Source organism: Lipotes vexillifer, unplaced genomic scaffold, assembly GCF_000442215.2.
Source record: "Lipotes vexillifer unplaced genomic scaffold, Lipotes_vexillifer_v1.1 scaffold15, whole genome shotgun sequence".
Classification (NCBI taxonomy): domain Eukaryota; kingdom Metazoa; phylum Chordata; class Mammalia; order Artiodactyla; family Lipotidae; genus Lipotes; species Lipotes vexillifer.
In genome coordinates, this window is record NW_006784589.1 from 1,974,522 (window position 1) to 1,999,766 (window position 25,245).

Below are 25,245 nucleotides of genomic sequence, written 5' to 3' on the forward strand. Positions count from 1 at the left end.
CTCAAAACAAAAAAAAAAAATATATATATATATATATATATATATATATATATATATATATATATATATATATAATATGGCTTGCGTGAATAGGAAATCTACACAAACAACATGGATTGTGCAGTAAAAAACCACTACTGGGGGAATTTGGAAAACTTGCATTTTCCTTCTTTAAGTTAGAGTTTTGAATACTATTCAAATAGTTATTTAAAATGGAAAATTACATTTGCTTTTCCCCTCTGAATCGTCATCTGAGTGTAGATTCCCAGTGATGCCCCATGGAAGGCGCCCCTTGCAGAACAGTGGGACCACATGACGATGAAGGAGCTGCTGCACAAGATCTGCTGGACGGAGTAAGACTCGCCATTAGGCACAGGCATTGACTGTGACTCTCTTCCAGGTTTAGTTAGCAATTCCGTTCAGCAGCTATGAACCGAGTAGCTGCTCTGTGTCTATAACCACACCATTTGGCCAGGTGGAGTGCTGAATAATATTGGAACCATGTCCTGCCCTAAAGATGTCTTTACATCATACCTACTTCTTTGGGATAGTTTTGCATCACAAAGGTGGTATTACCCCCTAAAGTCCTTAGGACAGACCACATTGTGCCAATTCCCTTATTTAGAACAGCTTAGAGATCTCACTTATCACGCTGTCGATGTAGGGATACTTGTATACTCCTCACTGGTGGTCAAGTATGGAGAGAGTGCATCAGCACATGCATTTCAAACACCTATGGGATGGAGCGGAATTCTTCAAAGCTTTGAAGAGGAACTTCTAGAGAAGTTCTCTGGATAATTCACAACTGTCCAGGAAACGTGGATGACTGGACTGACTGCTTCCCATTAGGGAGAAACGTGTAGCGTTGAAAGAAAGTGTTCATGAGTCAAGTATTAAATTATGGCTGGCAGAGTTGGGAACTATACATGAACTGTGGAAGCTGTTTAGACAGACAGCGTGGAAAGGCATCCCTGCTCTTGGACAGCAGGGAAAAAGGAAAGGATGATAAGGGTTCCATCTCAAGCACATGGTGAATTTGTGGTAAGCAAAGTAAGAAAATGGCATTGCTATGAGACTTTTTGCCCATGCTAAACAGCATTAGTTGAGAATGTGGCTCTGGGGTTGATGTCTTCATTCTCTAGGCATTGTGTGGGGTGGGCGGAAGTTGGAGCAATGGCAACTAAAAGTAAAAAGTTTTTAAGGATATCTGAATCTAAGATATGGAAATAACCAAAAGACGTAAAATGTACATACTTCTTCATACATAAATTCAACTTCTTAGAATTTAGCTTAAAGAAGGAGAGAGAAAAGAAGAGAGGGAGAAACGGAGAGAGAAAGGGAGAGAGGGAGATTCAAAGCATTATTTTTAAAAGGAAGATCTAAATGTCCCCTAATAGAAGACTGGCTAAATTAATTATGGTTTGTCCGAGAACTGGAATACTCTAAAATCTTTAAAAATTGTGTTGAAGAGTATTCAATGGCTTGAAAAACATCATACTATTAAACAGATAGAAAAGCAGGCTGTCATCAAGTATGTACAGTGTGATATATCGTCTCATTTCTAAAGAGAAAACTGTACATTCACTGCAAGCAACGGATATCCATCAGAATGTTTTTTAACATCTAATATTACAATGCAAACAGTTATCCACGTCATTAAAATTCTTCATCAAACGTCATATTCATGGTTGCAGACTATTCCATGGGAAGTGAATGGCATAATGTGTTTATCTATGATCATTTGACGTTTCAGTTACTTCCAGTTTTTAATCATTGCCGTTATTATTATATAATACTCTGTGATGAACATGTGCCTCTCCTACGTCTTCAGCCTTCGAAAGCAACCAATTTTGAAAGAGTAAAACCCTTTTATAATGTCACGAAATCAATGCCTATTATTAATTACACCCTTTTTAACACTTTTCTGATACTATTTACCACTCTGTTTTAGAATGTAGTTTGTAATACAACTTATTTTGTTTGTAATAAAATTGCAGTATTTACTTTTAAATTTTATACATGAGATTTTCAAAATATAGTGAGTATTTTTTACCTGTATTTGTTTTATAACTCCTGTTACAAAAAGCTTTTAATAAATTCATTAGGTCTTCTCTCTCCAGAGAGCTTTGAAGCTCATTGAAGATAGGACTAATTATATTTCTTTGGTCTCACAGAGGTCTGAGTTTTTCTGCCATAGTCCTTGACCTAATCCTCCCCTTAGTGAATATTCTAGGTTGTTGGCTGACAACAGAAAGCATTCTGAGATGTTAAGAATATATGAACACAAAGTAATTTTTAAATTTTTCCTAAGCAAGATAAGCATGATGTCATTTCCTGGTTTTAAAGGAAGTAATCCCCAGAATAGCCAACCTACTGTGGTTCAAACTAAAGCACAATCATGTATTCAAAGACTAATGTTAATCGTTCTTTCTGTTATCATTTATAAAGTGGTTTTCAGAAACAGATTAAATTTGTGATGTAGTCACAGCTATGTAAATGCACTTTTTAAAACGTATAACTAGAAAAAGAAATGCACCAAAATGAGTCTAGGGATTATCTTTGGGGGGGGGCAGAAATGTGGAAGATACTCATTCTCTCATCTTTTTATTTTATGAATTTTCCAAATTTTATATAAGAAGTGTATATTTTTCATGTAGAAAACATAATAACGTTTATCTTTTAAAGAGCCAACAGGGCAAGGAACGCAAAAATATTATTGCACTAGCTTCCTTGGCCTTCCATCCCTCAGATATTTTTCTTCCCATTTCTTTTCTCAGTAAAGCTCCTAGAGTAAATCGAATAAAGGGTTAAGAATGGCCTGGCCCTCCAGAGACAAATTACTTTTAGATCTCCCTTGATTTCAAACCAGGGTTATTTCTTTCTCGCCAAACTGGCAACAGTAACAACTAGAATCACAGCTCAATTTTTATATTTAATATCGGTTATCTAGCTAGGGCAACATTAGGTTTTAATGATTTATGACTCCCTTATACCATCCGAATTCACCTATACAATAAAGAACAAAGAAAACGGGACATCAGGAAGCAGCAAAGGGTGTTTTCACTTTGAAGTAATATTTCAGACCAATCTTTGGATATTTGTTTTAGATAGAAGCCAAAAATTGCCTCTGCAAAGAAAGCATGAGTCAGCAATTTCCATCCCTTCAGTTATCATGAGGAATCTTGCAAAACTAACGAAGTCACTTCAACATATATATTACACTATATGCAGGCTTAATGATGGGGACTGTCACAAAAGTGCTACAAGCAACTGGTATGTGTGTTAGGTGTGATTCTACAAACTTCCAGAGTCAAGGTACACTAGGGTACCTTGGTCAGTATTTGTCCCTTCAAGGTTGTCAACTGACTGATTTTAAAGCATTCTGAGGTATTTTAAAAGCATGAAGTTTGAATCAGGTATGATGTGGTTTGCAGTTGTACCATTTAGTGAGCTGTGCGCTACATGTTATTAACTTCCCTGAGACTCAGTGTTTGGGTTTGTGAACTGGGGAAAAATAATGACTGTCATTTCTGTGACAAATCGATAAGACAATGGGTTTTAAAAACCATGGAGTGTGAAAGAGTTCAATACATGGAAAGACGGTATTATTTATTCCACCCATTGTCAGCACTACCAGGTGGAAAATTCTGCCTCAGGTATAACCAGATTAACAACATGCAAACTTTATGTCAAAGTCAAAAGCGGGATTGGTCCTAATTAAAGATATCCCAGAGTACACATTACTACTGGTGAATTTTAGGATCTGTTAGATTTCACTGAGCTGTTGGAATTGCATGAGATCATTCACTTTCCGGTGTGGCTCCAGATAGGACATAACCTCTCATCATTTACCTGCCAACCTCAAGCAAAAAGTTCGTCTATCTATACTCTGTTAATCACTTTTCCCCCTCATCCATTCTTTGAGCTGGTCTTCCATTAGACAGTAAAATAACTGAATAGATAACTGTGACTAATTCTGTACTTGGTACAGCACCCAGCATATCCTTTGGGCATTATGGATCATTTAAAAATAATGTTTAGGGAGTTTCCTGGTGGCCTAGTGGTTAGGATTCCAGGCTTTCACTGCCGTGGCCTGGGTTTAATCCAGTTGGGGAACTGAGATCCCTCAAGCTGTGTGGCATGGCCAAAATAAAGAAAGAAAGAAAAGAAAAGTAATGTTTAATTGACATTTCTCATCAACCATGTATTCATTCAGTCATCTAACAAGTAATTTATTAAGTGCTTACTATGTGCCAGTCACTATTTTATTAAAGAGGATACTACGGTTAGCAAGAAAGTTAAGATCCCTGTCTCACTCATTGATATTCTAGTGGGGGAGACAGCAATAAAAAATAATAAACCAATAATTAAGATAATTTAAGGCAGTGAAAATAGTTTTAGAGCTACCACACTGTGGTGAAATGATAGAGAACGCCAGGGTGCTGGCAATATAGAAGCTGGTGCTCATTTTTATAGACATATAAGAGTTCATCTTTCTGAGGGGACATTAGAATAAGTACAGAAGGTACAGGATGAGCTAGGAAAGGTAGGCATGGGCTAGATCACTTAGAACTTTGGAGGCCCTGGTAAAAGATCTGAATCTTATTCTGGTTTTCATAGGATGCCACTGGAAAGTTTTAAGCGAGGGAATGACATGACTTAATTTACACTGTAGAAAGAGCACCACGGAGGGGAGGGCAATAAAAAGCTTTTGGCTTCAAGTGTGGTAAATAGATATTCAGTGAGGACAAGTGGAACGAGAGAGACAAGTCTGGAGGAAATAATTCTAATCATCCTGGCAAGAGATGATGCCAATTTGGTGGTAATGAAGGTGGAGTGATGTGGTGAGAGACAACAGGACTTCCCGATGGATTGGGTGGTGGGAGAGTGATGGAGAGAGAGAAATTAAGGTTGATTTCTGGAGGGTTGGCCTTAGCAAGTGGGTGAATGGTGATGCCTTTTACTGAGATGGGGATGCCTAGGAGAGTAGCAAGTGTGTGGAGAGCAATCATAACAGCATAGCATATGGAATACATGCTGATTCTGAGCTAGGTCTTTTGATTAAGGGGAAAATATGTCTCCTATTCCCCAAATCTCTGATGTCATGTTTTATAATATTAGATTCTAGCGACAATTTTCTGAAACTTGCTGAATTGTTCTCCACTTAGCTAAGTTAAGTTTACTGCTTGAATAATTTCCAGAGAATGAAGAAGATGCTCCCCTGCATTTGCTAGCTTTGCTCTTGTTTCTTCCTGAGCAGATCTTCGAAGCAGCTTGCTACTCTCTTTGTGAACCTGTGCGTCACCGCAGAGACCCATGAGGTCTCCGCTCTCTGGTTCCTGTGGTATGTGAAGCAGTGTGGGGGCAGTGCCAGGATCATCTCAACAACCAATGGAGGGCAGGTACCCATTCATACCCCGACCGTTGAAACAGAAAACCACCACTGCCTAAGTGAAAGATTGGCATCATCCTTCAGCCATGAAAGGATGGGACAGGAGGCAGGCTTGTGGCTTTTAGAGCTTAATCATAGCAGCTCAAAGTGATTTTTGAAAGGGGCAGTCTGTTGTTAGGTACCCAGTGTGACAACCCAGTGGCCAATGTCATTTTAAAATTAGGCTTGTCTCCTTTTTTTATGTTCTTTTGCAACTTTCCATTTGGATATACATCCGATGATTATTTGGTAAGTTTGTAAGAGACCAGCTGATGAACATAACGTGAGTACTTCTTGGAAAGCTGAACAGAAAACGTCAGAAACGTATTTTCAGTTTAAAACACACGCACCACATGGAATTCATTCATTCATTCATTCAGTGCCTATTTCCTGAGCCCCAGCCTTGTATAATGTGCTATGCTGGGCACAGTAGGAAATGGATTAGAGTTCTTAGCTGATCTCCTCGACAGTCATTTTCCTTTCCTTCCCTTCCTCTTCCTGCCCCCTCCTCCATCTCATCACCCTCTTTCTTCTCCTTCCCCCCCCCTTCTCTTTCCCCTTCTCCGTGACCTTTTTCCTAGACCTATTTGAAATAGTCTTTTTCAAAATTAACTGAAGTGAAAATTTAGGAGAAGACAGTCAGCTCAACTGTGGGCGCAATCACGCAGGACATTTGGAAGCTTTTGCAGGTGGGTGCGGTGAGGTGAAATGGCCTCGGTGGCCACAGAAACAGCAGGTACCTGGCCCAGGGTGAGACAGACAGACTGTAACAGGGAGTAGGCTGGCCTGGGGATGGGTGGGCCAGCAAGATTCTGAGACCGAGTAACAAGGAAACAGGAAACAGGCCTAGGTGTGCTCAGGCAAGTGGTGGCCCAGCAACTCAACCAAAGGATGCAGGTAGGACACAGAGCAGGGGTCTCGGCCAGGCAGGTGGGACATGGGAGTCAGGCTGAGGATGTCCAGCTGAGTTTGGAGTCTGGGAGTCCATCAGAAGAACATAGCCTGGAAGGCTCGAAAACGTGTAATTTTGTTGAAAGCCAGCAATCATTGGTTAGGAAACAATGGTGAAAGACACTGCCCACAACGGCAGCATGAAATTGTATACCTCACACAGTAAAGATATGTGAGGAAAACTAGCAACTTAGCAATTTATATCCATTCCTATATTTCCTACCCACCTCTTGGGTCCTTTTTTCTTTCCAGGAGAGGAAATTTGTGGGTGGATCTGGTCAAGTGAGTGAGCGAATAATGGACCTCCTTGGGGACCGAGTGAAGCTGGAGAGGCCTGTGATCCACATTGACCAGACAGGAGAAAATGTCCTTGTGGAGACTCTAAACCACGAGGTGTACGAGGTAACCAAGAGCCTTAAACCAGGGAGAAGAGACCAGAGTCCCATAGATAACCAGAGCTTAAATAAAGCGAAGAATACTCTAGACTTCGTAGACAATGCCTTTGCCAAAAGCAAAAAAGCTACCTCTATCTGAAAGAAAGGAAAACAGAACCGTAATATTTGGGGGTGAGGGGGGAGATTTACAAAACACATATTATCAACCCTCTGTATTGGGCTCCTACATAATTAGAAAATCAAAGAAAATATTTATTTGATAAATATCAAGTGCCTCCTATGTGCCAGGCATTATTCTAGGAGTTGGGAGCATAGCAGTGAACAAAACAGATAAAATTGCCTGCCTTCATGTGGCTTACATTCTAGTAAAGGAGAAAAGTTGTAATCAAGATATATAAGATATAGACTATGCCAAATAGTAATGAGTACTGTGGAAAAAACCAAGCAGGGAAGGGGGAGAGGGTGTGCCAGAAGGTGAGGTGGGACGATTGGTCATGCAATTTTAAATAGGTCATCAAGGAAGGCCTCATTCAGAAGGTGATGTTTAAGCACAGAACCCAAGGAGATGAGGGATTGAGCCAGGTGGCTCTCTGGGGAATAGTTTTCCAGGTAGACTGAAACAGCCAGTGCAAAGGCCCTGAGGTAAGAGCAAGCCTGGCATGTTGAAGTAACAGCAAGGTAGTCAAAATGGTGGAATTAAGAGGATTGAGGGGAAGAGTAACAGAAGATGAGATCAGAGATGTGACAGGGGTTCCCTTCATGTATGACCTTGAAAGTGACTGTAAGGAACTTAGCTTTGACTCCAAGTGTGATGGCAAGTCATTGGAGGTTTTGAGCTAGGGAACAAGAGCTCATTTTGGTTCTAACAAGTTTGATTCTTCTAGTTTCTCTTTTAAGAAGAGATTGAGTGGGGGACGAGGGTAAATGAGGGAGAAACATTAGAAAAAGAGCAAAAACAACCCACCAGCAATGTTTAACCACGCCGTTTTTCTTCCAGGCTAAGTATGTGGTTAGCGCTATTCCTCCTGTTCTGGGCATGAAGATTCATTTCAATCCCCCTCTGCCAATGATGAGAAACCAGCTGATCACTCGTGTGCCTTTGGGTTCAGTCATCAAGTGCATAGTTTATTATAAAGAGCCTTTCTGGAGGAATAAGGGTGAGTACTTTTCTTCGCGTAAAAGGTCCAAGAAACTTGGTGCAAAGTCACACATTTGCGTGTAACTGTTTTTCTTAGAATTCGGACGTAAAACATCCAGGTTCTAAGGTCAGTTCCATCGAGTAAAGTACATTGGCACACACTCATGCAATTAAGTTCCCTTAGAATATGATCAACTGTTTTCATAGTTCAGTATAAAGTTTACTAATCCTTTCACAAAATCTTGTGAAAATAGGTTATTAACATTTTCTGATACAGGTTTTTAAAGTATGAGTTTATACAGCCGTTCACAAAGGTGGGGATTCCGAAATTTTCCAGGCAATTTCTCACTAGTGTCAAGATTCTACTATATGAAATTAAGTTCATTTATGCATTCATATATATTCAATAAGTGTGTGGCTCTACTGGATAGAACATTACAGGGATGCCCACTAAAGCACTAGATTCTGCAACGATGGAAACGTTCCAGAGCGGCTCTGTCCAGGACAGCAGCCACTAGCCACGTGTGTGGGTATCAAACACTTGAAATGTAGCTAGTGAGACTGAGGACCTGAATTTTTCAATTTTATTTCAATTGCTTTAAAGTCAATTGCTTTCAAGTCAAATATAAAAAGCCACGCATGGCTATTTCATTTTAATAGCTTTAAATTCCAATGTAAAAGTGCCACGCGTGGCTACTATATTGGACAGCACAATGCTAGAGTCTTATCACATTGACTCTCATCACAGCTCCTTTTCTTCCGAGAGGAGTCCACGTAAGAACCGTCAGTACCTGGGACTGAGGGCAAAGGGAAGGATGGACTGAAATGAGGAGCTAGATTGCAGAAGGGAGAGGAAGGATGTGCTGGAGGCAAAGGGGGAAAGTTTCATATTCTTATACCTTAGGGCGGTTCTTCCTGTATCTACCCCTTTCCACCACATTGCAGCCTCCTGATTCTCCCCCTTTGCAGGAAATTCTGTTTAGGACTGTTATTGGATTGGTGCATCAGTTGAACAAGTAATCCATCTTTCACAAAGGACGGTGCAGTGACCCACCATGGAGAGCTTGCTGGTGCTAAGCTGCTTCCTCTCGTGATCCAGGCCACCCGTTTTAGACAGCTGGTTGCTGGCGAGTGGATAAGGTCTAGGACCGTGGAATGGAGATTTTTTTTCTCTTAATGACTCAGAATGCCTTTATTTATGGAGAGAATCTCTAGCTTTCCATTCATGTCTGCAGACCTTTATCTTAGGTCTGCAGTGTGCCAGGCAAGTTCATTGTTAGGTACTAGTATCAAAAATAAAACCCAAGATGCAAACTATTATATATAGAATGAGTAAACAACAAGGTCCTACTGTAATAGCACAGGGAACTATATTCAGTATTCTGTGACAAACCATAATGGGAAAGAATATGAAAAAGAATAGATATATATGTATAACTGAATCACTGTGCTGTATGGCAGAAATTAACCCAACATTGTAAATCAACTACACTTCAATAAAATAAATTTTAAAAAAAACAGAGAAAAGCCAAGTTCTTCATCCTCAAGAAGAGGCTGGGTCTGACTCGGTCCTTATTGGTACTGAGCCTTGAGTTACACTTTAAAAAATGATTGTAGACATGAGAGCCTCTTCAAAGCACTTTCAATTTCTTTTGAGAAATTGAATGTGTTTCCTCAGCCAACCTCTACTGAGCACCTATTGTATGACAGGCGCTGTGCTAGGCATTGGGAATTCAAAGGCATGTTTCCTTGCCCAGAAAATCCAGGCTTGGGAGGAAGCCAGTCTTGTAAACTGATAATTGCATTACAATGTATTGAGTACCCTGTTGGTGTTACCTAGGCTATTATAGAAACACAGGGGAGGGCTCCAAGACTCACATCCAGTATCATTCCTGTTACATCGATAAGCAATTCAATAACAATATTTTGACGGATTCTATAAGGGAACGAAATCCGAGGAAGTTAACTCTTGTAAGAAGGTCTTTGCTTTGCGTCAGACTTTCAACGCCATCCCTAAAGGCACTGTGGTTAATGAGTAATACAAAAGCGCAGGGAATATGAGTTAACCAGACTCAAAGGGGGTGATTTTTGCAGCCCCAAACAGCCTAGCACAGTGACTGGCACATATGAGGCACTCAGCAATCAATCAGTCAAGATTACTGTTTGTTTGTTTTATAAATGCAGCGTGGTTTGGACTATTAAAGAGAAGGTAACTTTTTGCCTGTTGATACAGGTAGCCCCCTAGCCAGTTCTTGCTGGCTTGTAGAATGATTGTCCCAGGAAATGCTTTCCAGTTTCTTAAGTGTGTAATATCTTTGTGAGTTTACAAGGAGGGGCTCCCTCTTCTTTGCTGGTCTCCCACCAAATCATCCTAAGCTCAGCCACCCTCACCATCAACACCCTGCCCTCCCGGGGTCCCTGCAGGGGCAGGGAGTGCATCACAGCCACCTTAGCTTTGCCTCCCATCCCCACTTACCTGGAGAGAGCAGGCTCTTGCCAAAACCTTATATCTTTCAGTATCCCTCGCTTTTGCTCATCTACACCATTTCTATTTTCCCTTAAATCTAAATGATTTCAACTGAAGTTTAAAATAACAGAAGCAGTACCTGCTTTTTAAAAAAAATTACAGAAGTGAACTTATTCACTATAAAACTTTCAAAAAATAAAAGTGTATGAAAAATGTCCCTTTCCGATTGCCCCTTCCCGCTTAGGGAACCACTGTTAAAAATGTAAGTTGTTTATCCTTAGAGATTTATTGTAGGCATAGGTAATATTTTCAATATGTTGTACATATATATTGAAATGTATATATACTTTAAATGTATATTAAAGAGTATGCGTAACATTTATGTGCAAATATAATTTTAAATAAATGTTATATACTTTCCCCAAACCATTTTTTTAAAAAAATCATAATACACATTATACTGAAATTTGCTCTTTCCTATTAATGGTATGCCACAGACATTTCTCCACATCAGTGCATTTAAATCTACCTCATTTCAACAACTGAATAAACAGTATTTCACTGTATGGCTCTATCAAAAATGTACCCGATAGGTATGCTGATGATAGACGTTTTGATTGTTTCCAAGTTTTTGCTATTATACACTATGCTACAATAAACGGCTCCTTTCATATTGCTCTGAAGATTTGAATAGGAGCATTTCCTTTTGATAAATTTGTAAAAGTGCAATTACGAAGTCAATTGACTTGGGTAGACCAGCTAATTAATATTTTTAACTTTCTGCCAATCAGTAGGGGAAAATGTCCCATTTATCTATAATTTGTAAGTATCATCATGAATAAGGCTTCAGGGCTGTGTGAAATCATTTTGTAAATTATCTATTTATCCTGTGCTTATTAATTTTTTTTCTGTATGTGTTGCAAATATTTTCTCCCAGTGTACCAGTTTTTAAAAATTTTTTTATGATGGTTTCATTCTCCTATGAAATATATCTACATTCGGCTTTTCTGGACCAACAATTCTTTTCCACTGATTTTTGTCACTGGGCTCCAAATATTTTTTATAGCTCTATATATAAAAACTTAAACATCAACTACCACTGCATATATTTATTCCTAAATTATGTACGTGGACCACTGGAAAAAAGTGTATTGTTTTTCTTATAAAATATACAAGAGTAGTCATTTTTGAAAAGCTGGAATTGAAAAATAAGAATTGCTAATATCTTTCTCCACTATCCAGATGTGCAATCTAGGTGTGCACACCCCACTTTGGAGAGCACAGATTTATATTCTCTAATCCTTTGGCAGCACTGTACTATTTTAATCCCCATAGCTTTATAATATGTTTGATATCTGGTAGGATATTCTCTCTTCATTATTTTTCCTGTAATTTTGTCCTTGGTAAATGTCAGTTATTCTTCCAGATGAACGTGATCGTCTTTTCAGAACTCCTCCTTCCACACTTCACACTCAAAAAGCTTCTCCTGAGTTATTTTATTCTGAATAGTCCTCTTTGTTACCTCCCATAGGTACAATATCTTCTTTTTTCTCCTTGAGAATGTTACTTGCCACTTTGGGGGAAATTTCTTCTACCCTTTGTCTTTTTTTCCTGAGAGTTCCTTTTTGTTTGTTAGTTTGTTTCTGCTTTTGTCTTTGCTTCTTTCATTAAAGAATTTTGTTCAATGTCTAGATGTTCTTGAGTGGCCCTTCCTTTTTAAGAGTGAGGCTGAACCAGGCTAACTGGAAGTCCCATGTGCATGGGCAGAGCTCCTGAGCTTTCTACCTACAAATGATAGAACTGCTGCTGATGCCACGTGGTTTGCTCTGGCATGAACAGGACTCTTCCCTCTGCCCCTTGTTCCTTCACTTCGGCCCAGTGCACATGCATGGTGCAGAGACCAACTTGGTGCTGTGAAGGACGTGTCCAAGGAGCCCCTCCACCCAGAAAGCAGGGCCTCCACCCCAGCCAGCCTGGTGTCCTGCATGATCCCTCTGTCCGGTCCAGCAGAACCCCAAGTGACCTGTGTGCCCTTGCTCTTTTCTCTTATCACATCCTGTCCTCTTTCTTGTCTTCTTATAACAAGGTGATTTCTCAACTATTTCTGTTGTATTCTTAAATCTTCTTAAATTCTTCGACGAACCTTAAGCATTTCTCCTTCCCCTATTTCAGTTTTTCTCAATGTTTTTCTTAGCGCCAGTACACCTGAGGGGCGTGCAAGTACCCCTCAATCCAGTGACTGACTAGGACATTGATTCTCATGGATGCAAAGTGGGGAGAGTCGTGGGGGGAGAGAGAGAGAAGCAAGTGCAGGTAAAAAGGCCTACAGGTGAATCTGCTACCACACAGGTCGGGACAGTGCATACCCTCCAAGTTATTTCTCTGTTCTTTCTTCCTCATTTTGCAACCCACTCACTGGAATTTCTATACAACATTAGTTCCCAGGTCTTCCACCATAATTTTGTTCAAACAACCTCAATTTGCAAGTAAATGATGAAGCAGGAGGAGTGGTACACTGTAGTCGGATCTTGTTATAACATTTCAAATTCTGCCCTGACATTTTCACCATTGCTCTGTTGTATTCTTTTGTTGAAATTACATATATTTTGTTCGGGAGGGGAATGAGAGAAGCACTTTTGTGCAGAATGAGCTGAAGTTGTTTTCCAAGTTGTTCCAGAGGTCCTGTTTGAAGTGAGGGTTTGGGACTCTGTGCATTTTATTTTCTTGTTATTTTTTCTATATCCAGCAAAGATATCTTTTTTCTTTTTCTTTATTTATTTTTATTGGAGTAGAGTTGCTTTACAATGGTGTGTTAGTTTCTGCTGTACAACAAAGTGATATATGTGTATACGTATATCCCCTCCCTTTTAAGTAGGAGAGTGGAAAAGTGGAGGGACTCTGTGCATTTTAGTCATCTGGGTCCTCTCTGCCCTGTCTCTAGATAGTCAAGAACTAGTTGGCATCGAATAAGTGGCTCCTCACAAAAGGTGAATGTTCAGTCCCTTCTATTTTACAGTAATAGACTAGCGTTTCTTTAACACACCTTTGGTTCTATCTGATTTCCTGTGAAAGAGGAAAGAGGGGCACACGTATTAACAGCAAGGAAAACAAGATTTCATGAAATGTTGGCCTGGATCAATTCATAATATCACGTTGCTTCTTTGCAGAGAGGGGCTTACCGTTTCAGTTTTTCACCAAATGTTGGCTCCTTAGCCTTCCTTTTGACATCAGCTTGGTTTGACTTTGTATATTTAGGGTATAATATCTTATTTTCAGCCTTTGGGCTTCCCAGGTTGAAAAATGTGTGCTTCATCGTAACTGCTAAGGGTAGCTTGATAGGGTGATGAATGCCTTTTTCCATTTTGCTCTTCTCCAAGATTACTGTGGAAGCATGATTATCGAAGGAGAGGAAGCTCCAGTTGCCTACACGTTGGATGATACCAAACCTGATGGCAGCTATGCCGCCATAATAGGGTAAGGCATGCTTATGGTGGTGTGGTGATCTTCCATGTGGACAACGTATTCCTATACTGTCAATGAATGTGCCCCAAACTTTGTTCAATAATTTTTTACCCAACATCACTGTTCTCCAAATTCAGCAGTAGGAAAAATCTTACTGCTTTTTAAAAACTAATGTCTTCGAACAAATTAATATTTAGAAAGGAATTAGAATACCAATAACATTTGAAAATTTGTTATACTAGTTTTCTGGTTCATGTTTACTACTGGGGGTTGATATATTCTGGTAAGCTATCTTTTGTGAAAACATGATATGAAGGTTTGACTTAGGCTGTTTCACTAAGAGGGCTTTTTGTGGAGGCTGTGGAGGCATCCACGGTATTTACATGGGATGCTGAGATTTTCCAGGTCCCACTAGAGAGGAGCGAAGACCAGCCCAGTTCTCAGCTTGGCAGGGAAAAGCAGCACAGATGGGGATGTCATGGGCGGTGGTTACCTGGAGAAGCCAAAATTGAGATGGGTCTCAGGATCTGTATGAGTTTATTTCAGAGAGCCGAGGGTCAAAACAGGGAGATCAAAGCTAGCTGGTAAGTTGAAGGCAATCGTAGGGCTAGAAATGGAGGTGGATTCTAAAAGGCTGGGCACTAGGGAGATACCATCTTGAAGATAGAACCAAAGAGGAAGGGCTGGATGAAAATGGGAAGTCTCTGACACATCTAAGATAGATATTTGAGGCCCAGGGCATATTCCTGTTGAGCACCAGCCATGCAGTGGGAGATGGGTCAGTCATGGTATTATCCCAGGCAAAAATTATGGCCAGTCATCTGTTTTGAGTCCCTTGAATCCCTAAAACTAGAAGGTGCCTTTTAGTGTCAGGAATGTAACCAGGAAATAGTAAAACATGGAACATAAAATTAGATAGTGTATGATTTGCTTCTTCTGGTTCACTTTTAACTTGTACACTAGGCACATGTGTAGCTATAGAAATGAGGCCAGGATGAAAGCAGCCATTGATTTCCCCTCCTTTTTCTTGTTTGTACGTTTTAGATTTATTCTTGCCCACAAAGCCAGAAAACTGACCCGTCTTACCAAAGAGGAAAGGTAGGGGAACAAAAGTACCTCTTCTTGCTTCCCTCCCTCTCTCTCACCCTCCCTCACTCCTCCCTTATTTCCTCTGCCCCTCTCTCCCTTCCTGCCCACCTCTGTACTCCATCTCCCTTTCTTTCCTACTTCTTTTCTTCTTTCTACCCACTTCCAACTTTGCTTAACTTTTAAACTTAAAGACTGCTTAATACTATGTGTATTCCCAACACAACATGTCTGTTATGTTCATTATGAGGGTCTTGCATAAAGGCACAATGCTGATAACTGAAGAACCAAGCATTCGAAATAATATTTATTGAGTTTATCGTATGTAAGATACCATGCAAGGAGCTATGGAGGATACAAAAATGGATATAGCCCAGGAGCTGAAATTTTACTTGGGGAGGAGATAACCAGGTAGACAAGTGACTGCATTGCAGGGCAGTCTGCAGTACATCCTGCGTGAAGGATGCATAACTATTACAGATTATAAGTACAGAAGGACTAGTTTCTCTGGAGGTGGCAATTTCTTTCAGCAATTAGTATTCACCACTACCAATTATTTATTCCCACACCACCACTGATGACATATTTACCAACTAAGAGCCCCTGCATTACGTTACGGCACATTTCTAACCCTCACAACCCTGCACCCTCCCCCCCACCGTTAGCATGCTGCTTTATGACTGTTGCCATCACTGTGCTTGGCCAGGGCTATGGAAGTCTGACTGACCCACTCACTAAAAAAATGTCCCGGGCTTCCCTGGTGGCGCAGTGGTTGAGAGTCCGCCTGCCGATGCAGGGGACGCGGGTTCGTGCCCCGGTCTGGGAAGATCCCACATGCCGCGGAGTGGCTGGGCCCGTGAGCCACACCTACTGAAGCCCGCGTGCCGCAACTACTGAAGCCCGCGCGCCTAGAGCTCGTGCTCCACAACAAGAGAAGCCACCGCAATGAGAAGCCTGTGCACAGCAACAAAGTGTAGCCCCCGCTCGACGCAACTAGAGAAAGCGCACGCACAGCAACAAAGACCCAATGCAGCCAAAAGTAAATAAATAATTTTTAAAAAATACACTTAAAAATAAAAAATAAAATAATAATACTTTTGAAATCATTGGCCTAACTCTAAATCACCTGTAAGATCCCCTTTAACAATACTATTCTATAAAAATCAGAATGGAAATAAGTCTAATCTCATACCTTAACTGACTAATTATAACTTTTGGCTTACATCCAATTCCCCCATAAGACTAAATTTCTTAAGAGCTACCATTTATTGAGCATTTATTACGTATGTACCAGTTATTGAGCTGGGACCTTTATATGCTCTATATCAGTGGTTCTCAAACATAATCGCCTGGAAGGTTTATGAAAATACAGTTGCTGCCACTGCTGTTTCTGAGTTAGAAGGTCTGGGATGAGGTCTGAGAATCTGCATTTCTAACAAGTTCCCGGGTGATGCAGCCGCTGTTGCTGGTCCTGAGACCACATTGTTTTACCATCATTAGTGAAAAAATCAGGTGACTTTGTTGATAAAACTAAAGGTCAGAGAGTTTAAGTAACCTGCTCAAGACCTCATAGCATGGAAGAGGCAGAAGCAGAATTCGAAGCTTTTCCTGCTCCACTTTGCCCATTTCCTCTTAGTGGGATGGGGAGAGAAAGGAAGGTGAGCAAGAATCATGTCTCAGTCCTCCCAGAATCTCCAGTGCTTAGGAAATTGACAGCAGGTACACAATGTTTTCTTGAATGAATGAACAAATTGCTGTGTGCCCCCAATGATGCAGGCAATGCATCACTTTCTTTTCTTTAAAACTATTTGTGACCTCACAGATTTAAGATATTGGAACTAGAACAAGGTGCCTTGTTTTGAAAAATTAAAATGAAACGTCAAGTGGAAGCAATAGCTCAAAATCTTTTTTTTTTTTTTTTGCAATACGCGGGCCTCTCACTGTTGTGGAGCACAGGCTCCAGACGCGCAGGCTCAGCGGCCGTGGCTCACGGGCCCAGCCGCTCCGCGGCATGTGGGATCTTCCCGGACCGGGGAACGAACCAGTGTCCCCTGCATCGGCAGGCGGACTCTCAACCACTGCGCCACCAGGGAAGCCCTCAGAATCTTTTTGAATGATGGGAATCATAGGTACATCTTTGACTTTTTCTTCCTTTTCTCATTTTCACTTATTTTTCCCCCTCTCTTCCCGTAGGTTGAAGAAACTTTGTGACCTCTATGCAAAAGTTCTGGGCTCACAAGAAGCTTTGCATGTAAGGCTTCCCAACACTTCCCTAAGGGAGAGAGATCTTGCTTTGTTGTCAGGGGGCTAGCAGGGATGGGCTTGTGCAAGAAGGGCTCTAGAGCTCATGTTTTCCCTGATCTGTTCTCGGAGGAGTCTGCACCAGAGTTGGTAAACTTATGAGTTGTCCCAGAGAGTATGGGCCCTGGCTGTGCTAGTGGCAGCTTAGGCACCTTAGGCACCTTGCAACACTGATGTGTTTTAGGTGGTGCTACCCTTGTCCCTGAATTCAGAGCTCTTCCTGTAGCAGGGAAGACATGCTGATTGGCTCAAGGTGAGCCCTGTCAGCTGAGTTTCCTAGACATCTTGGCAGGTAGCCTGAGGAAGCTGTGACCTTCAAATTCAAAGTAGTTCCCCTCCCCACTGGGTGGTTAAAGGTGGGATGGGATGGGTAGGGATGCAGTGTGGTAGGGGCATTTGGTGATAGTCAAAGGGCCCATAACCAGTAGCCACAATGACCTCCTTCATCAATATTTAAAACAATGAACCGACATTCTCGTTCCATTCACAACTGCTGCGTTTTTAATGTTTTGACACGGATTACGTCACCTTTTGAAAGCTATTATTAAATCCAGTTATCCGTGCAGCACTTGAAGACAATGGAAAAGGATGTACAAATGAGCAGTTAAAGCATGAGAAAATCTAATAAAGGGGCTAAGAATGTTTAACTTGTTAAGCCTCTTAAATCCAAATCTCTGCAGTGCACGCCATGACCTAGTTGAACAGCTACATGGCTTCATCTTATCCCTCAGACACTTATTTTGCTCAACTTTGCAGTGGCTTTCTTCCTCCTAGTCAAGTTGTTGTGGCTTTTGAATTTGTCATTTTTGTTCATCCTTTTAAAGCAAGAGTTGCTTGTGATAGGTGAAACACATGCTCTTGAAGGTTTGGGGGGATTCCTTCTCAGTAAATGAACAAGAATGATGAATTGACTGGTTTGGAGAGAAACATAATAATAATGAAGGATGTGTTTTGTTTCATTTTTCGCTTTCATACACCATTTAACAAGTTTAAATATAAGCAAAGCCTCTGGGCACAAGTGTAATATGAGTGAGGTAGCAAGACCCAAAGTTTATACACATTAAAAATTAATCCTACCACAGCTGCTAAAATTGACTGATCTTTCTATTTAAATATTCGGTTCAAGATATTACTCCCTGGTAGATACTCAAGCTTTTTTGAAGTTATGTTCTGAGACACCCTCAGGCTGAGGCAGTGCAGAACTGAGGATTCTCTGACAACCTGTGAGATGGTTGTTCAGGGAAAACCCCAGTGGGAGGGGAAAGGAGTTGTGCTCAAGTTCCCAGAAAGTTGATCATTTTTAGTATGGGAAAGTCTCTTTTCCTAAGAAGAATGTGGATGATTAATTGCTGGTGATAAAAATGAGGTGGTCCTGGGAATTCCTGGCCGTCCAGTGGTTAGGACTCCGAGCTCTCACTGCTGAGGGGCCGGGTTCGATCCCTGGTAGGGGAACTAAGATCCCACAAGCCACAAGGTGCGGCCAAAAAAAAAAAAAACGAAAAAAACGAGTTGGTCGTGCTGTTGTTTGCTCTTGGCGCAGAGATGGGCACTTGCTTTGGTGTCTGTCCTGGGAGCAGGAAAAGGAAAGGTGAAAGATGAAGTCCAACCTTTCTTCTGATTGGCTGGCTGGAGACAGCCAGAGGAGGATGCTCACAAGATGGAAGAGGGCCGGGCCTGAGGCATCAGAGCAACTTACACCCCTCAGACAGGGCCTCGTGCTTTGTAAATAGGATTCGTTACAAATGACTATCCGAAGTCCCATGTGTGACTGCAAACTTTTAAAACAAAACATCTCTTCCAAATCTATTTTGATGTTCACATGTTTCTCTTAAGACTTGCCATGTTGATTTTATCTTTTCAAAATAATACCTAATGATAACACTTATGTTTAGTTATTGTAATAAAGAGCTTGAACTTTGCAAAATCTCAGCTAATGTTTTGCCTGTTCATGGCAAAAACATGTTTTTCAGACCGTTAGCTGCCTGCATCACCATCAACAGAAGTGCTTACATCCCATGAAAACATTAATCCGTCTATTCTAGCTTCTCTTAACGAAGCTGACTTGCATGAAAAACAGGAATCTGGTCATTCTTTTTCCTTAACAGGCATGCTTTTCTACTTGTTTCATCCTCCTTACTCCAGTAAGCATAAATCCCTTTTTTAAAACTTGTCTTGAAACCATTAGGCACTAAAAACTTCTTAATACGTAAGGCCAGTTTAAACATAGAGCTAGACAATTGATTGCAGCTTATGAACAGTACCTGGGACATGAATGAACCAAGTGAGAAAACTTTCTAAGTCAGAATTTCTTAGAAGTCTATTACCAAGGACATTTACCTGCCCAAAATCCTATCTCTAAAAACATCGGGATAATAAGGCTCTATTTCAGACAGATACTGGTTGTCCAATAGGAAGCCTACTGGACTGTGTTGGATTTATTCGAGACTAGATTGCTTCCTTTGAGTCTCCTTTGGGTTTTTGTCACTCTGCCTTGCAGCCGGTGCACTATGAAGAGAAGAACTGGTGTGAGGAGCAGTACTCCGGGGGCTGCTACACGACCTACTTCCCCCCGGGGATCCTGACTCAGTACGGAAGGTAGAGTAAAAGTGGGCTCAGTTCTAACTGAAACTCCCTGAATCTGAGTCCATAACTCTAAGAAGGTTCGTGGAGCTCTTCTCCCCTGTTCCCTGTAAATGCTGAAAAAGGAATCCCCAATTTCCTTTGGATCTCGTGAATCTCACTAATGAAGTCATTATAATTCTGCATCATGGTGGTGCCCTTGACTTTTAATTCCTCTGAAGGAGCAATCCCAATCAATAGAACCAAAGAAGGTGGCAGCATAAGAATAGGAATTTAGATAGAGGGTTCACTTATATTGTCAGAAGAAGTGTCTTTCTACTGAGTTTAAGGCTCAGTGGAATTTCCTCAATGGGCACTGTGTAAGTGCCAACATGGGTACAGCATTATAAAAGCAAATTGTGTTCTAGACTGGGGGTAAAGGGACTTGGGTTCCACCCCCCGATCCTACCAATAACCAACCTTGTCATCCTGGACGGGTCACTTCTCCTCTCTGGACCTCACTTTCCTTGGCAGGTGTACGAGAAAGCGCAAGATGGCATACAGTAGGCAAGAATCAGTATGTTAATAGGAGCATAAGTTATTTTTCACATCTTCATTGAGATATAATTCACGTACCATACAATTCACCCATTCGAAGTGTATAATTCAATGGCTTTTAGCATTTACAGTGTTGTGCAGCCAAGTATGACTCATTGGTGTTTAGTTCACTGTATTTGACGACAACAACCAGGTATGAATTAGTAATATAGTAGTAATTATTATGACCATCAACATAATACTAAACGAAGCAGTCATTTAATGCCAAGAGCTCAATCTAAACAAAACAGGAAATGTAGAGTGATGAGTAAAAGGCTGAGTATGCAACAAAAAAAGGGTGTTAGTAAATGTAGATGGCTAATCAATCTGTTTGTGAAAACCAGTCAAAGAAGGGTTAAAACCTGCTTGTGAGAGGATACATAATGGCTTTGGTGAGCACTTTCCTCATCTTCCTGAAGATGGCAAAATATCATCTATGAGATCATTCAGAGGGTGCCACCTGATTAGCTACTGGTCATTAAGCTAATTTTTGGATGTGCTGATTGTAGCATATGTCAGTAGTAATTGTTTCATTCAGCACTTATTGGCTAAGTGCCAACTATTAGCCAAGCACCCTGCTGAGAACTTCAATATATAGGCAGACCTCGAAGATACTGTGAGTTCAGTTCCAGACTCCTGCAATAAAGCGAGTCACACAAAATTATTTTCTTTTTGGTTGCCCAGTGCGTACAAAAGTTATGCTTACATTATACTGTAGTCTATTGAGTGTGCAAGAGCATTATGTCTAAAAAAATGTACATATCTTAATTAAAAAATACTTTGTTGCTAAGAAATGCTAAGCATCATCTGACAATGCAGGGTTGCCACAAACCTTCAATTCGTGAAAAAAAAATGCGATATTTGCGAAGCGCAATAAAGCAAAGCACAACAAAACAAAGTTTGCCTGTACCAAGATAAGCGCTCCCTGCTGTAAAGGAGCTGACGGTGTTAGGAGCTAGGGTAGGGATGGGGAGAGGAGAGAATATCAAACATTGACTCAAACATACTATGGTAAGCACTCTAAGAATAGAGGGGCATAAAAATGCCATGGGGGCCCAGGGAGGGATGGGCTAGCCTTACCTAGGGAAAGCTGAGAAGGCTTCATAATACACATACCACCGGAGAATTGTAGAAGGCAGAGAAAGGCTATTGGGGAATGTATTCTAGGCAGACGGAACCATTTGAGCAAACGCTTCCTACAGGAATCTAACAAGTTCATGGAATGTCTGGGGAAAAGTTACACGGCTGGGCCCTATGGGTGATTTTGAGGATAGTACAGAGAGTAAGAAAGGCAGATAGGATCCTTTGCTTCATAGAACACATTTAGGAATACAAAACTTAACCTCTCAACGGAGAAAGACCATCAGTTTTGTGATGTGATTAGACTTCTGACCACGGGGTAGCTAGTTTCATGCTCAATCCCATAAGGAGTGTCAGGAAAATGCCTTTGGAGTGATGGGGTCAGTGGCGGGCGGGGCGGGGGAGGGAAGGACACTCACCTGCACTAGCCTGACCCTGACCACATGAAAGAAGCAAGATAAACCCCATCATATCAGGCATTTGTGGTGACATGGCAGCACCCTCCTTCATCTTTATTCCTTCTCAGGGCCATGTTTCAGGCTTCATGTGACTAGCTTCAATTTGTAGGATAGAAACTGGGGCAGAGCATATCTTAGTGACATACCTCTCAATCCAAGCAAGGACAACTGGCCCGAAGGGATTCCCTTGACCTTTCAGGTCCATGACATTTGGGATACTGCAAGGAATTTTATCTTCATGGCCTAGAAATTACACAGTAAATGTTCTGCTTCCAAATGGAAGACAGAGGACAGTATTGACAGTACAACTCTAGTAAAAAAAATAAACTCACGTTTCTTAAGGTTTTTTACTTCAAGAAATGTGTGTTTATTTCTTAGACTGAAATATTGGGTTGGGTTTTCCTGTAAGATGTTATGAAAACCCGAGTGAACTTTTTGGCCAACCCAAAGCTTTAGTGATTAAGTAGTGGTAAAACACATAAGGAAGTATACATGGAAATATCCTATAGTGTCTATTCCCTCACCTGCACGAGAAATGGCAGGGATTTTTCTTCCCCAGGTTTGGGGCTTTTTCTTTTTCCCCAAAGGAAGAAGATTTCCACGTGACAAGTGGAGGGAAGATATCTTTGCCTGTTTGAAATAAATTCTTGGGTTTTCCGTTTTTACGTTCCAGTAGTCAGCATGATTAATTCTCTAAGCCTTTATTCTCTCTTCTAATACTTAATTCTAGGATTTGGCCAGGCCTCCCAGAGGTTTCCAATTTGGGTTCCGTCTGTTTGAAAACAGTGATTCATGTGGTGAAAGCAGCACTGTTTAATGAACATGGAAAAAGCAAAATTACCTTCTCTTGCCGAGAACCCTTCCTGAATGCGCGTAGGCTCTCCAGCCCATGCTGGCTATGAATAATTCCAGGTTATGCTATGTATTATTATCAGCATTCTAGTATTCTGTAGTATCTTCTATTCTCCTCCCCCTTTTTTTGGCTTGATGGCAACAATAAGGGTAGGTGAAGGAAACCCCCCCAATTCAAGCCAACTCATTTGGTTTTCTGTAAAAGGCCCAGTGGTATACAGTGTTGACTAAGACAGAGCCTGGCTGTTAGCTCTGGACCTCCACATCCATTATCTGTAATATAGTGGAAACCTGGACTAGGGTGAATAATGACATGTTGATGGCGCTTCCCTTATGGTATTTTTGTCAGGGTAACAACAAACTGCCCCCTGTAGAAACTAAGTGCTGTGACACTCTGTCCTTTTGTGTAGCATATGGGCACTCTTTGCTAACTAGTGATGATGACGATACACCAGGAAAAGTATAGAGCATAAAGACAGAAACTTTGACATCTGGTCGACTTAGTTCAAATCCTAGCTCTGCAATTTTCTAGCAAGTGGGTCTTGGCAAGTCAGCACACATTTCTCTAAGCCTCAGTTTCCTCATGTGTAGAATGGGATAATTGTAGCTATGCCATGGAGTTCTTTAAAAAGACTAAAAAAATAATTCAATAGAGGGAGGATGTATAACCAAGTGGTTAAGACTGTGGGCTCTGGAGTCAGATGACCTGGATTCAAATGCCGGTTCTGCTACTTGTTAGCTATGACCTAGTGTAAATTACTTTGTCTTTGTTGCTGGTTAGATTCCCCAGCAAAGCAGACTGAAGCAAAGATGAGCATATAGGATATGTACTAGGGAGAGCCTAGGCATCGACATCTGTGGAAGGGAGAGGAAGGAAGCAGGAGTGGGCAGAGAGAGAAGTTGGGTTTCTCCCAGTAAAGTTCCAGTGAAGACCTCAGCTGATGCTTCAGGGAGCTTGAGGACTAAGATGGCCCTTCAGAAATGTCCCACGTTGGGGCGAGGGGTCAGGTTCTTATAGCCCTGTGATGATCAGTCACTACATGCAATTGCTGCTGGAAGGAGGCATGAGCTTGAACCAGGCAATTTTCTTTAGTGGAGGCAATTACCAAAGAGGGCTGACATCAGAAGGCCATCTTCCTGCAGCACTTCCGGCACCTGGGAATAAGTCCTTCACGTTTCTTTGTTTTTAACTATATGATTCCATTTATATAAAATACTAGAAAATGCAAACTAATCTACAGAGACAGAAAGCAGATCGGTGGTTGACTGGGGAGGGGGGCCTGGAATGGGCCAAGAGCAGGGAAGAACAGCAAGGTCCTTCATTTTTGAAGGGAGGTCTAGGCAGGGCACCACAGTGTCCACCACAGCCTCTGTACCTCCATATTCTCACCTGCAAAATGGGGATTATAATCGTACTGACCTCATATGGTTGTGGTAAAGATTACTGCACTTAGAAGAGTGTTTGGCACCCCCCAAAATGTTAACTGTTACAATTTAATGCAGTAAAACTCTTCACACCGGTAGAGCTAAGTGCTCAAGGAATGGTAGCTTTGGAGCCGTAGTCATACTCACAGAGTTGTTAAATGTTACTAATAGAAAAGGTTTTAAAAATTATTGGATCGTGCCCCTTAGGAGATGGGGAAGCCAGAGCTCAGTGAGAGGAAGTGATTTGCCAGGTTCATTGGTGGAATGACCAGGCGGGAAACTGGGGGCACGTGTCCGCTCTCTCAGAGTTGGTGAACCAGCTATCCATGACTGGGCATATACAGTCCCTCACTTTATGTATGTGAAGCAAATACCTATTTTACCTCCATTGATGTCAGTCCGTTTACCTGTAAGCTCGTGGTGCAGGAGTGAACTTTGGCTTTTATTTCATTTTGTCTGTGACAAAGATCACGTGAGAACTGGAGGAACTCATGAACATTATTCCAAGATTGCCAATGGACTTCCTGACATTTAGAGTCTGAGGAAACGGACCAGCCTTGGTCTTTGTGGGAAGGCTCTCCTCTGGCTCTCTGAGACTGACCACTTTTCTCTCTTTGCTTTGCTTTCAAGGGTTCTACGCCAGCCAGTGGGCAGGATTTACTTCGCAGGCACGGAGACTGCTGCACACTGGAGTGGCTACATGGAGGGGGCTGTGGAGGCCGGGGAGAGAGCAGCCCGAGAGGTAAGGCCTGGAGTCATGGGCTGTGGGGAAGGAAGCAACTCACGGGCCTGACAAACAGGTTAAATATGTCCGAGATCCTGGAAGCCAATTCCCCATGAACCCCCATCTGAAGGACAGTGAAACACCTTTTTAACAGTAGTCACAGGTGAAATGAACACCTTAACCCCAAAGTAACAATGAGTCCAAGGTAAAAAGAGTCCATGGGGCACAAGATCACCATGGCTACACTTGAGAGATAACCTAGGTCTAATATTATAGAACCAAACATGTTTACACTAGGATTCAGAATTCATTTATATAT

General features: G+C 41.4%; 1 protein-coding gene across 1 annotated transcript in view; it reads left to right on the forward strand.

Annotated features, from left to right (window-relative positions):
* Positions 1-25,245, forward strand: part of MAOB (monoamine oxidase B) — a 113,187-nt gene that overhangs the window by 85,608 nt on the left and 2,334 nt on the right. Inside the window, exons 5-13 of the mRNA XM_007456969.1 lie at positions 262-353; positions 5,261-5,402; positions 6,635-6,784; positions 7,775-7,934; positions 13,760-13,856; positions 14,889-14,942; positions 17,124-17,181; positions 19,729-19,826; positions 24,833-24,944. Of these exons, the coding sequence (XP_007457031.1) occupies positions 262-353; positions 5,261-5,402; positions 6,635-6,784; positions 7,775-7,934; positions 13,760-13,856; positions 14,889-14,942; positions 17,124-17,181; positions 19,729-19,826; positions 24,833-24,944 (963 nt within the window). The remainder of the gene's footprint in view (positions 1-261; positions 354-5,260; positions 5,403-6,634; positions 6,785-7,774; positions 7,935-13,759; positions 13,857-14,888; positions 14,943-17,123; positions 17,182-19,728; positions 19,827-24,832; positions 24,945-25,245) is intronic.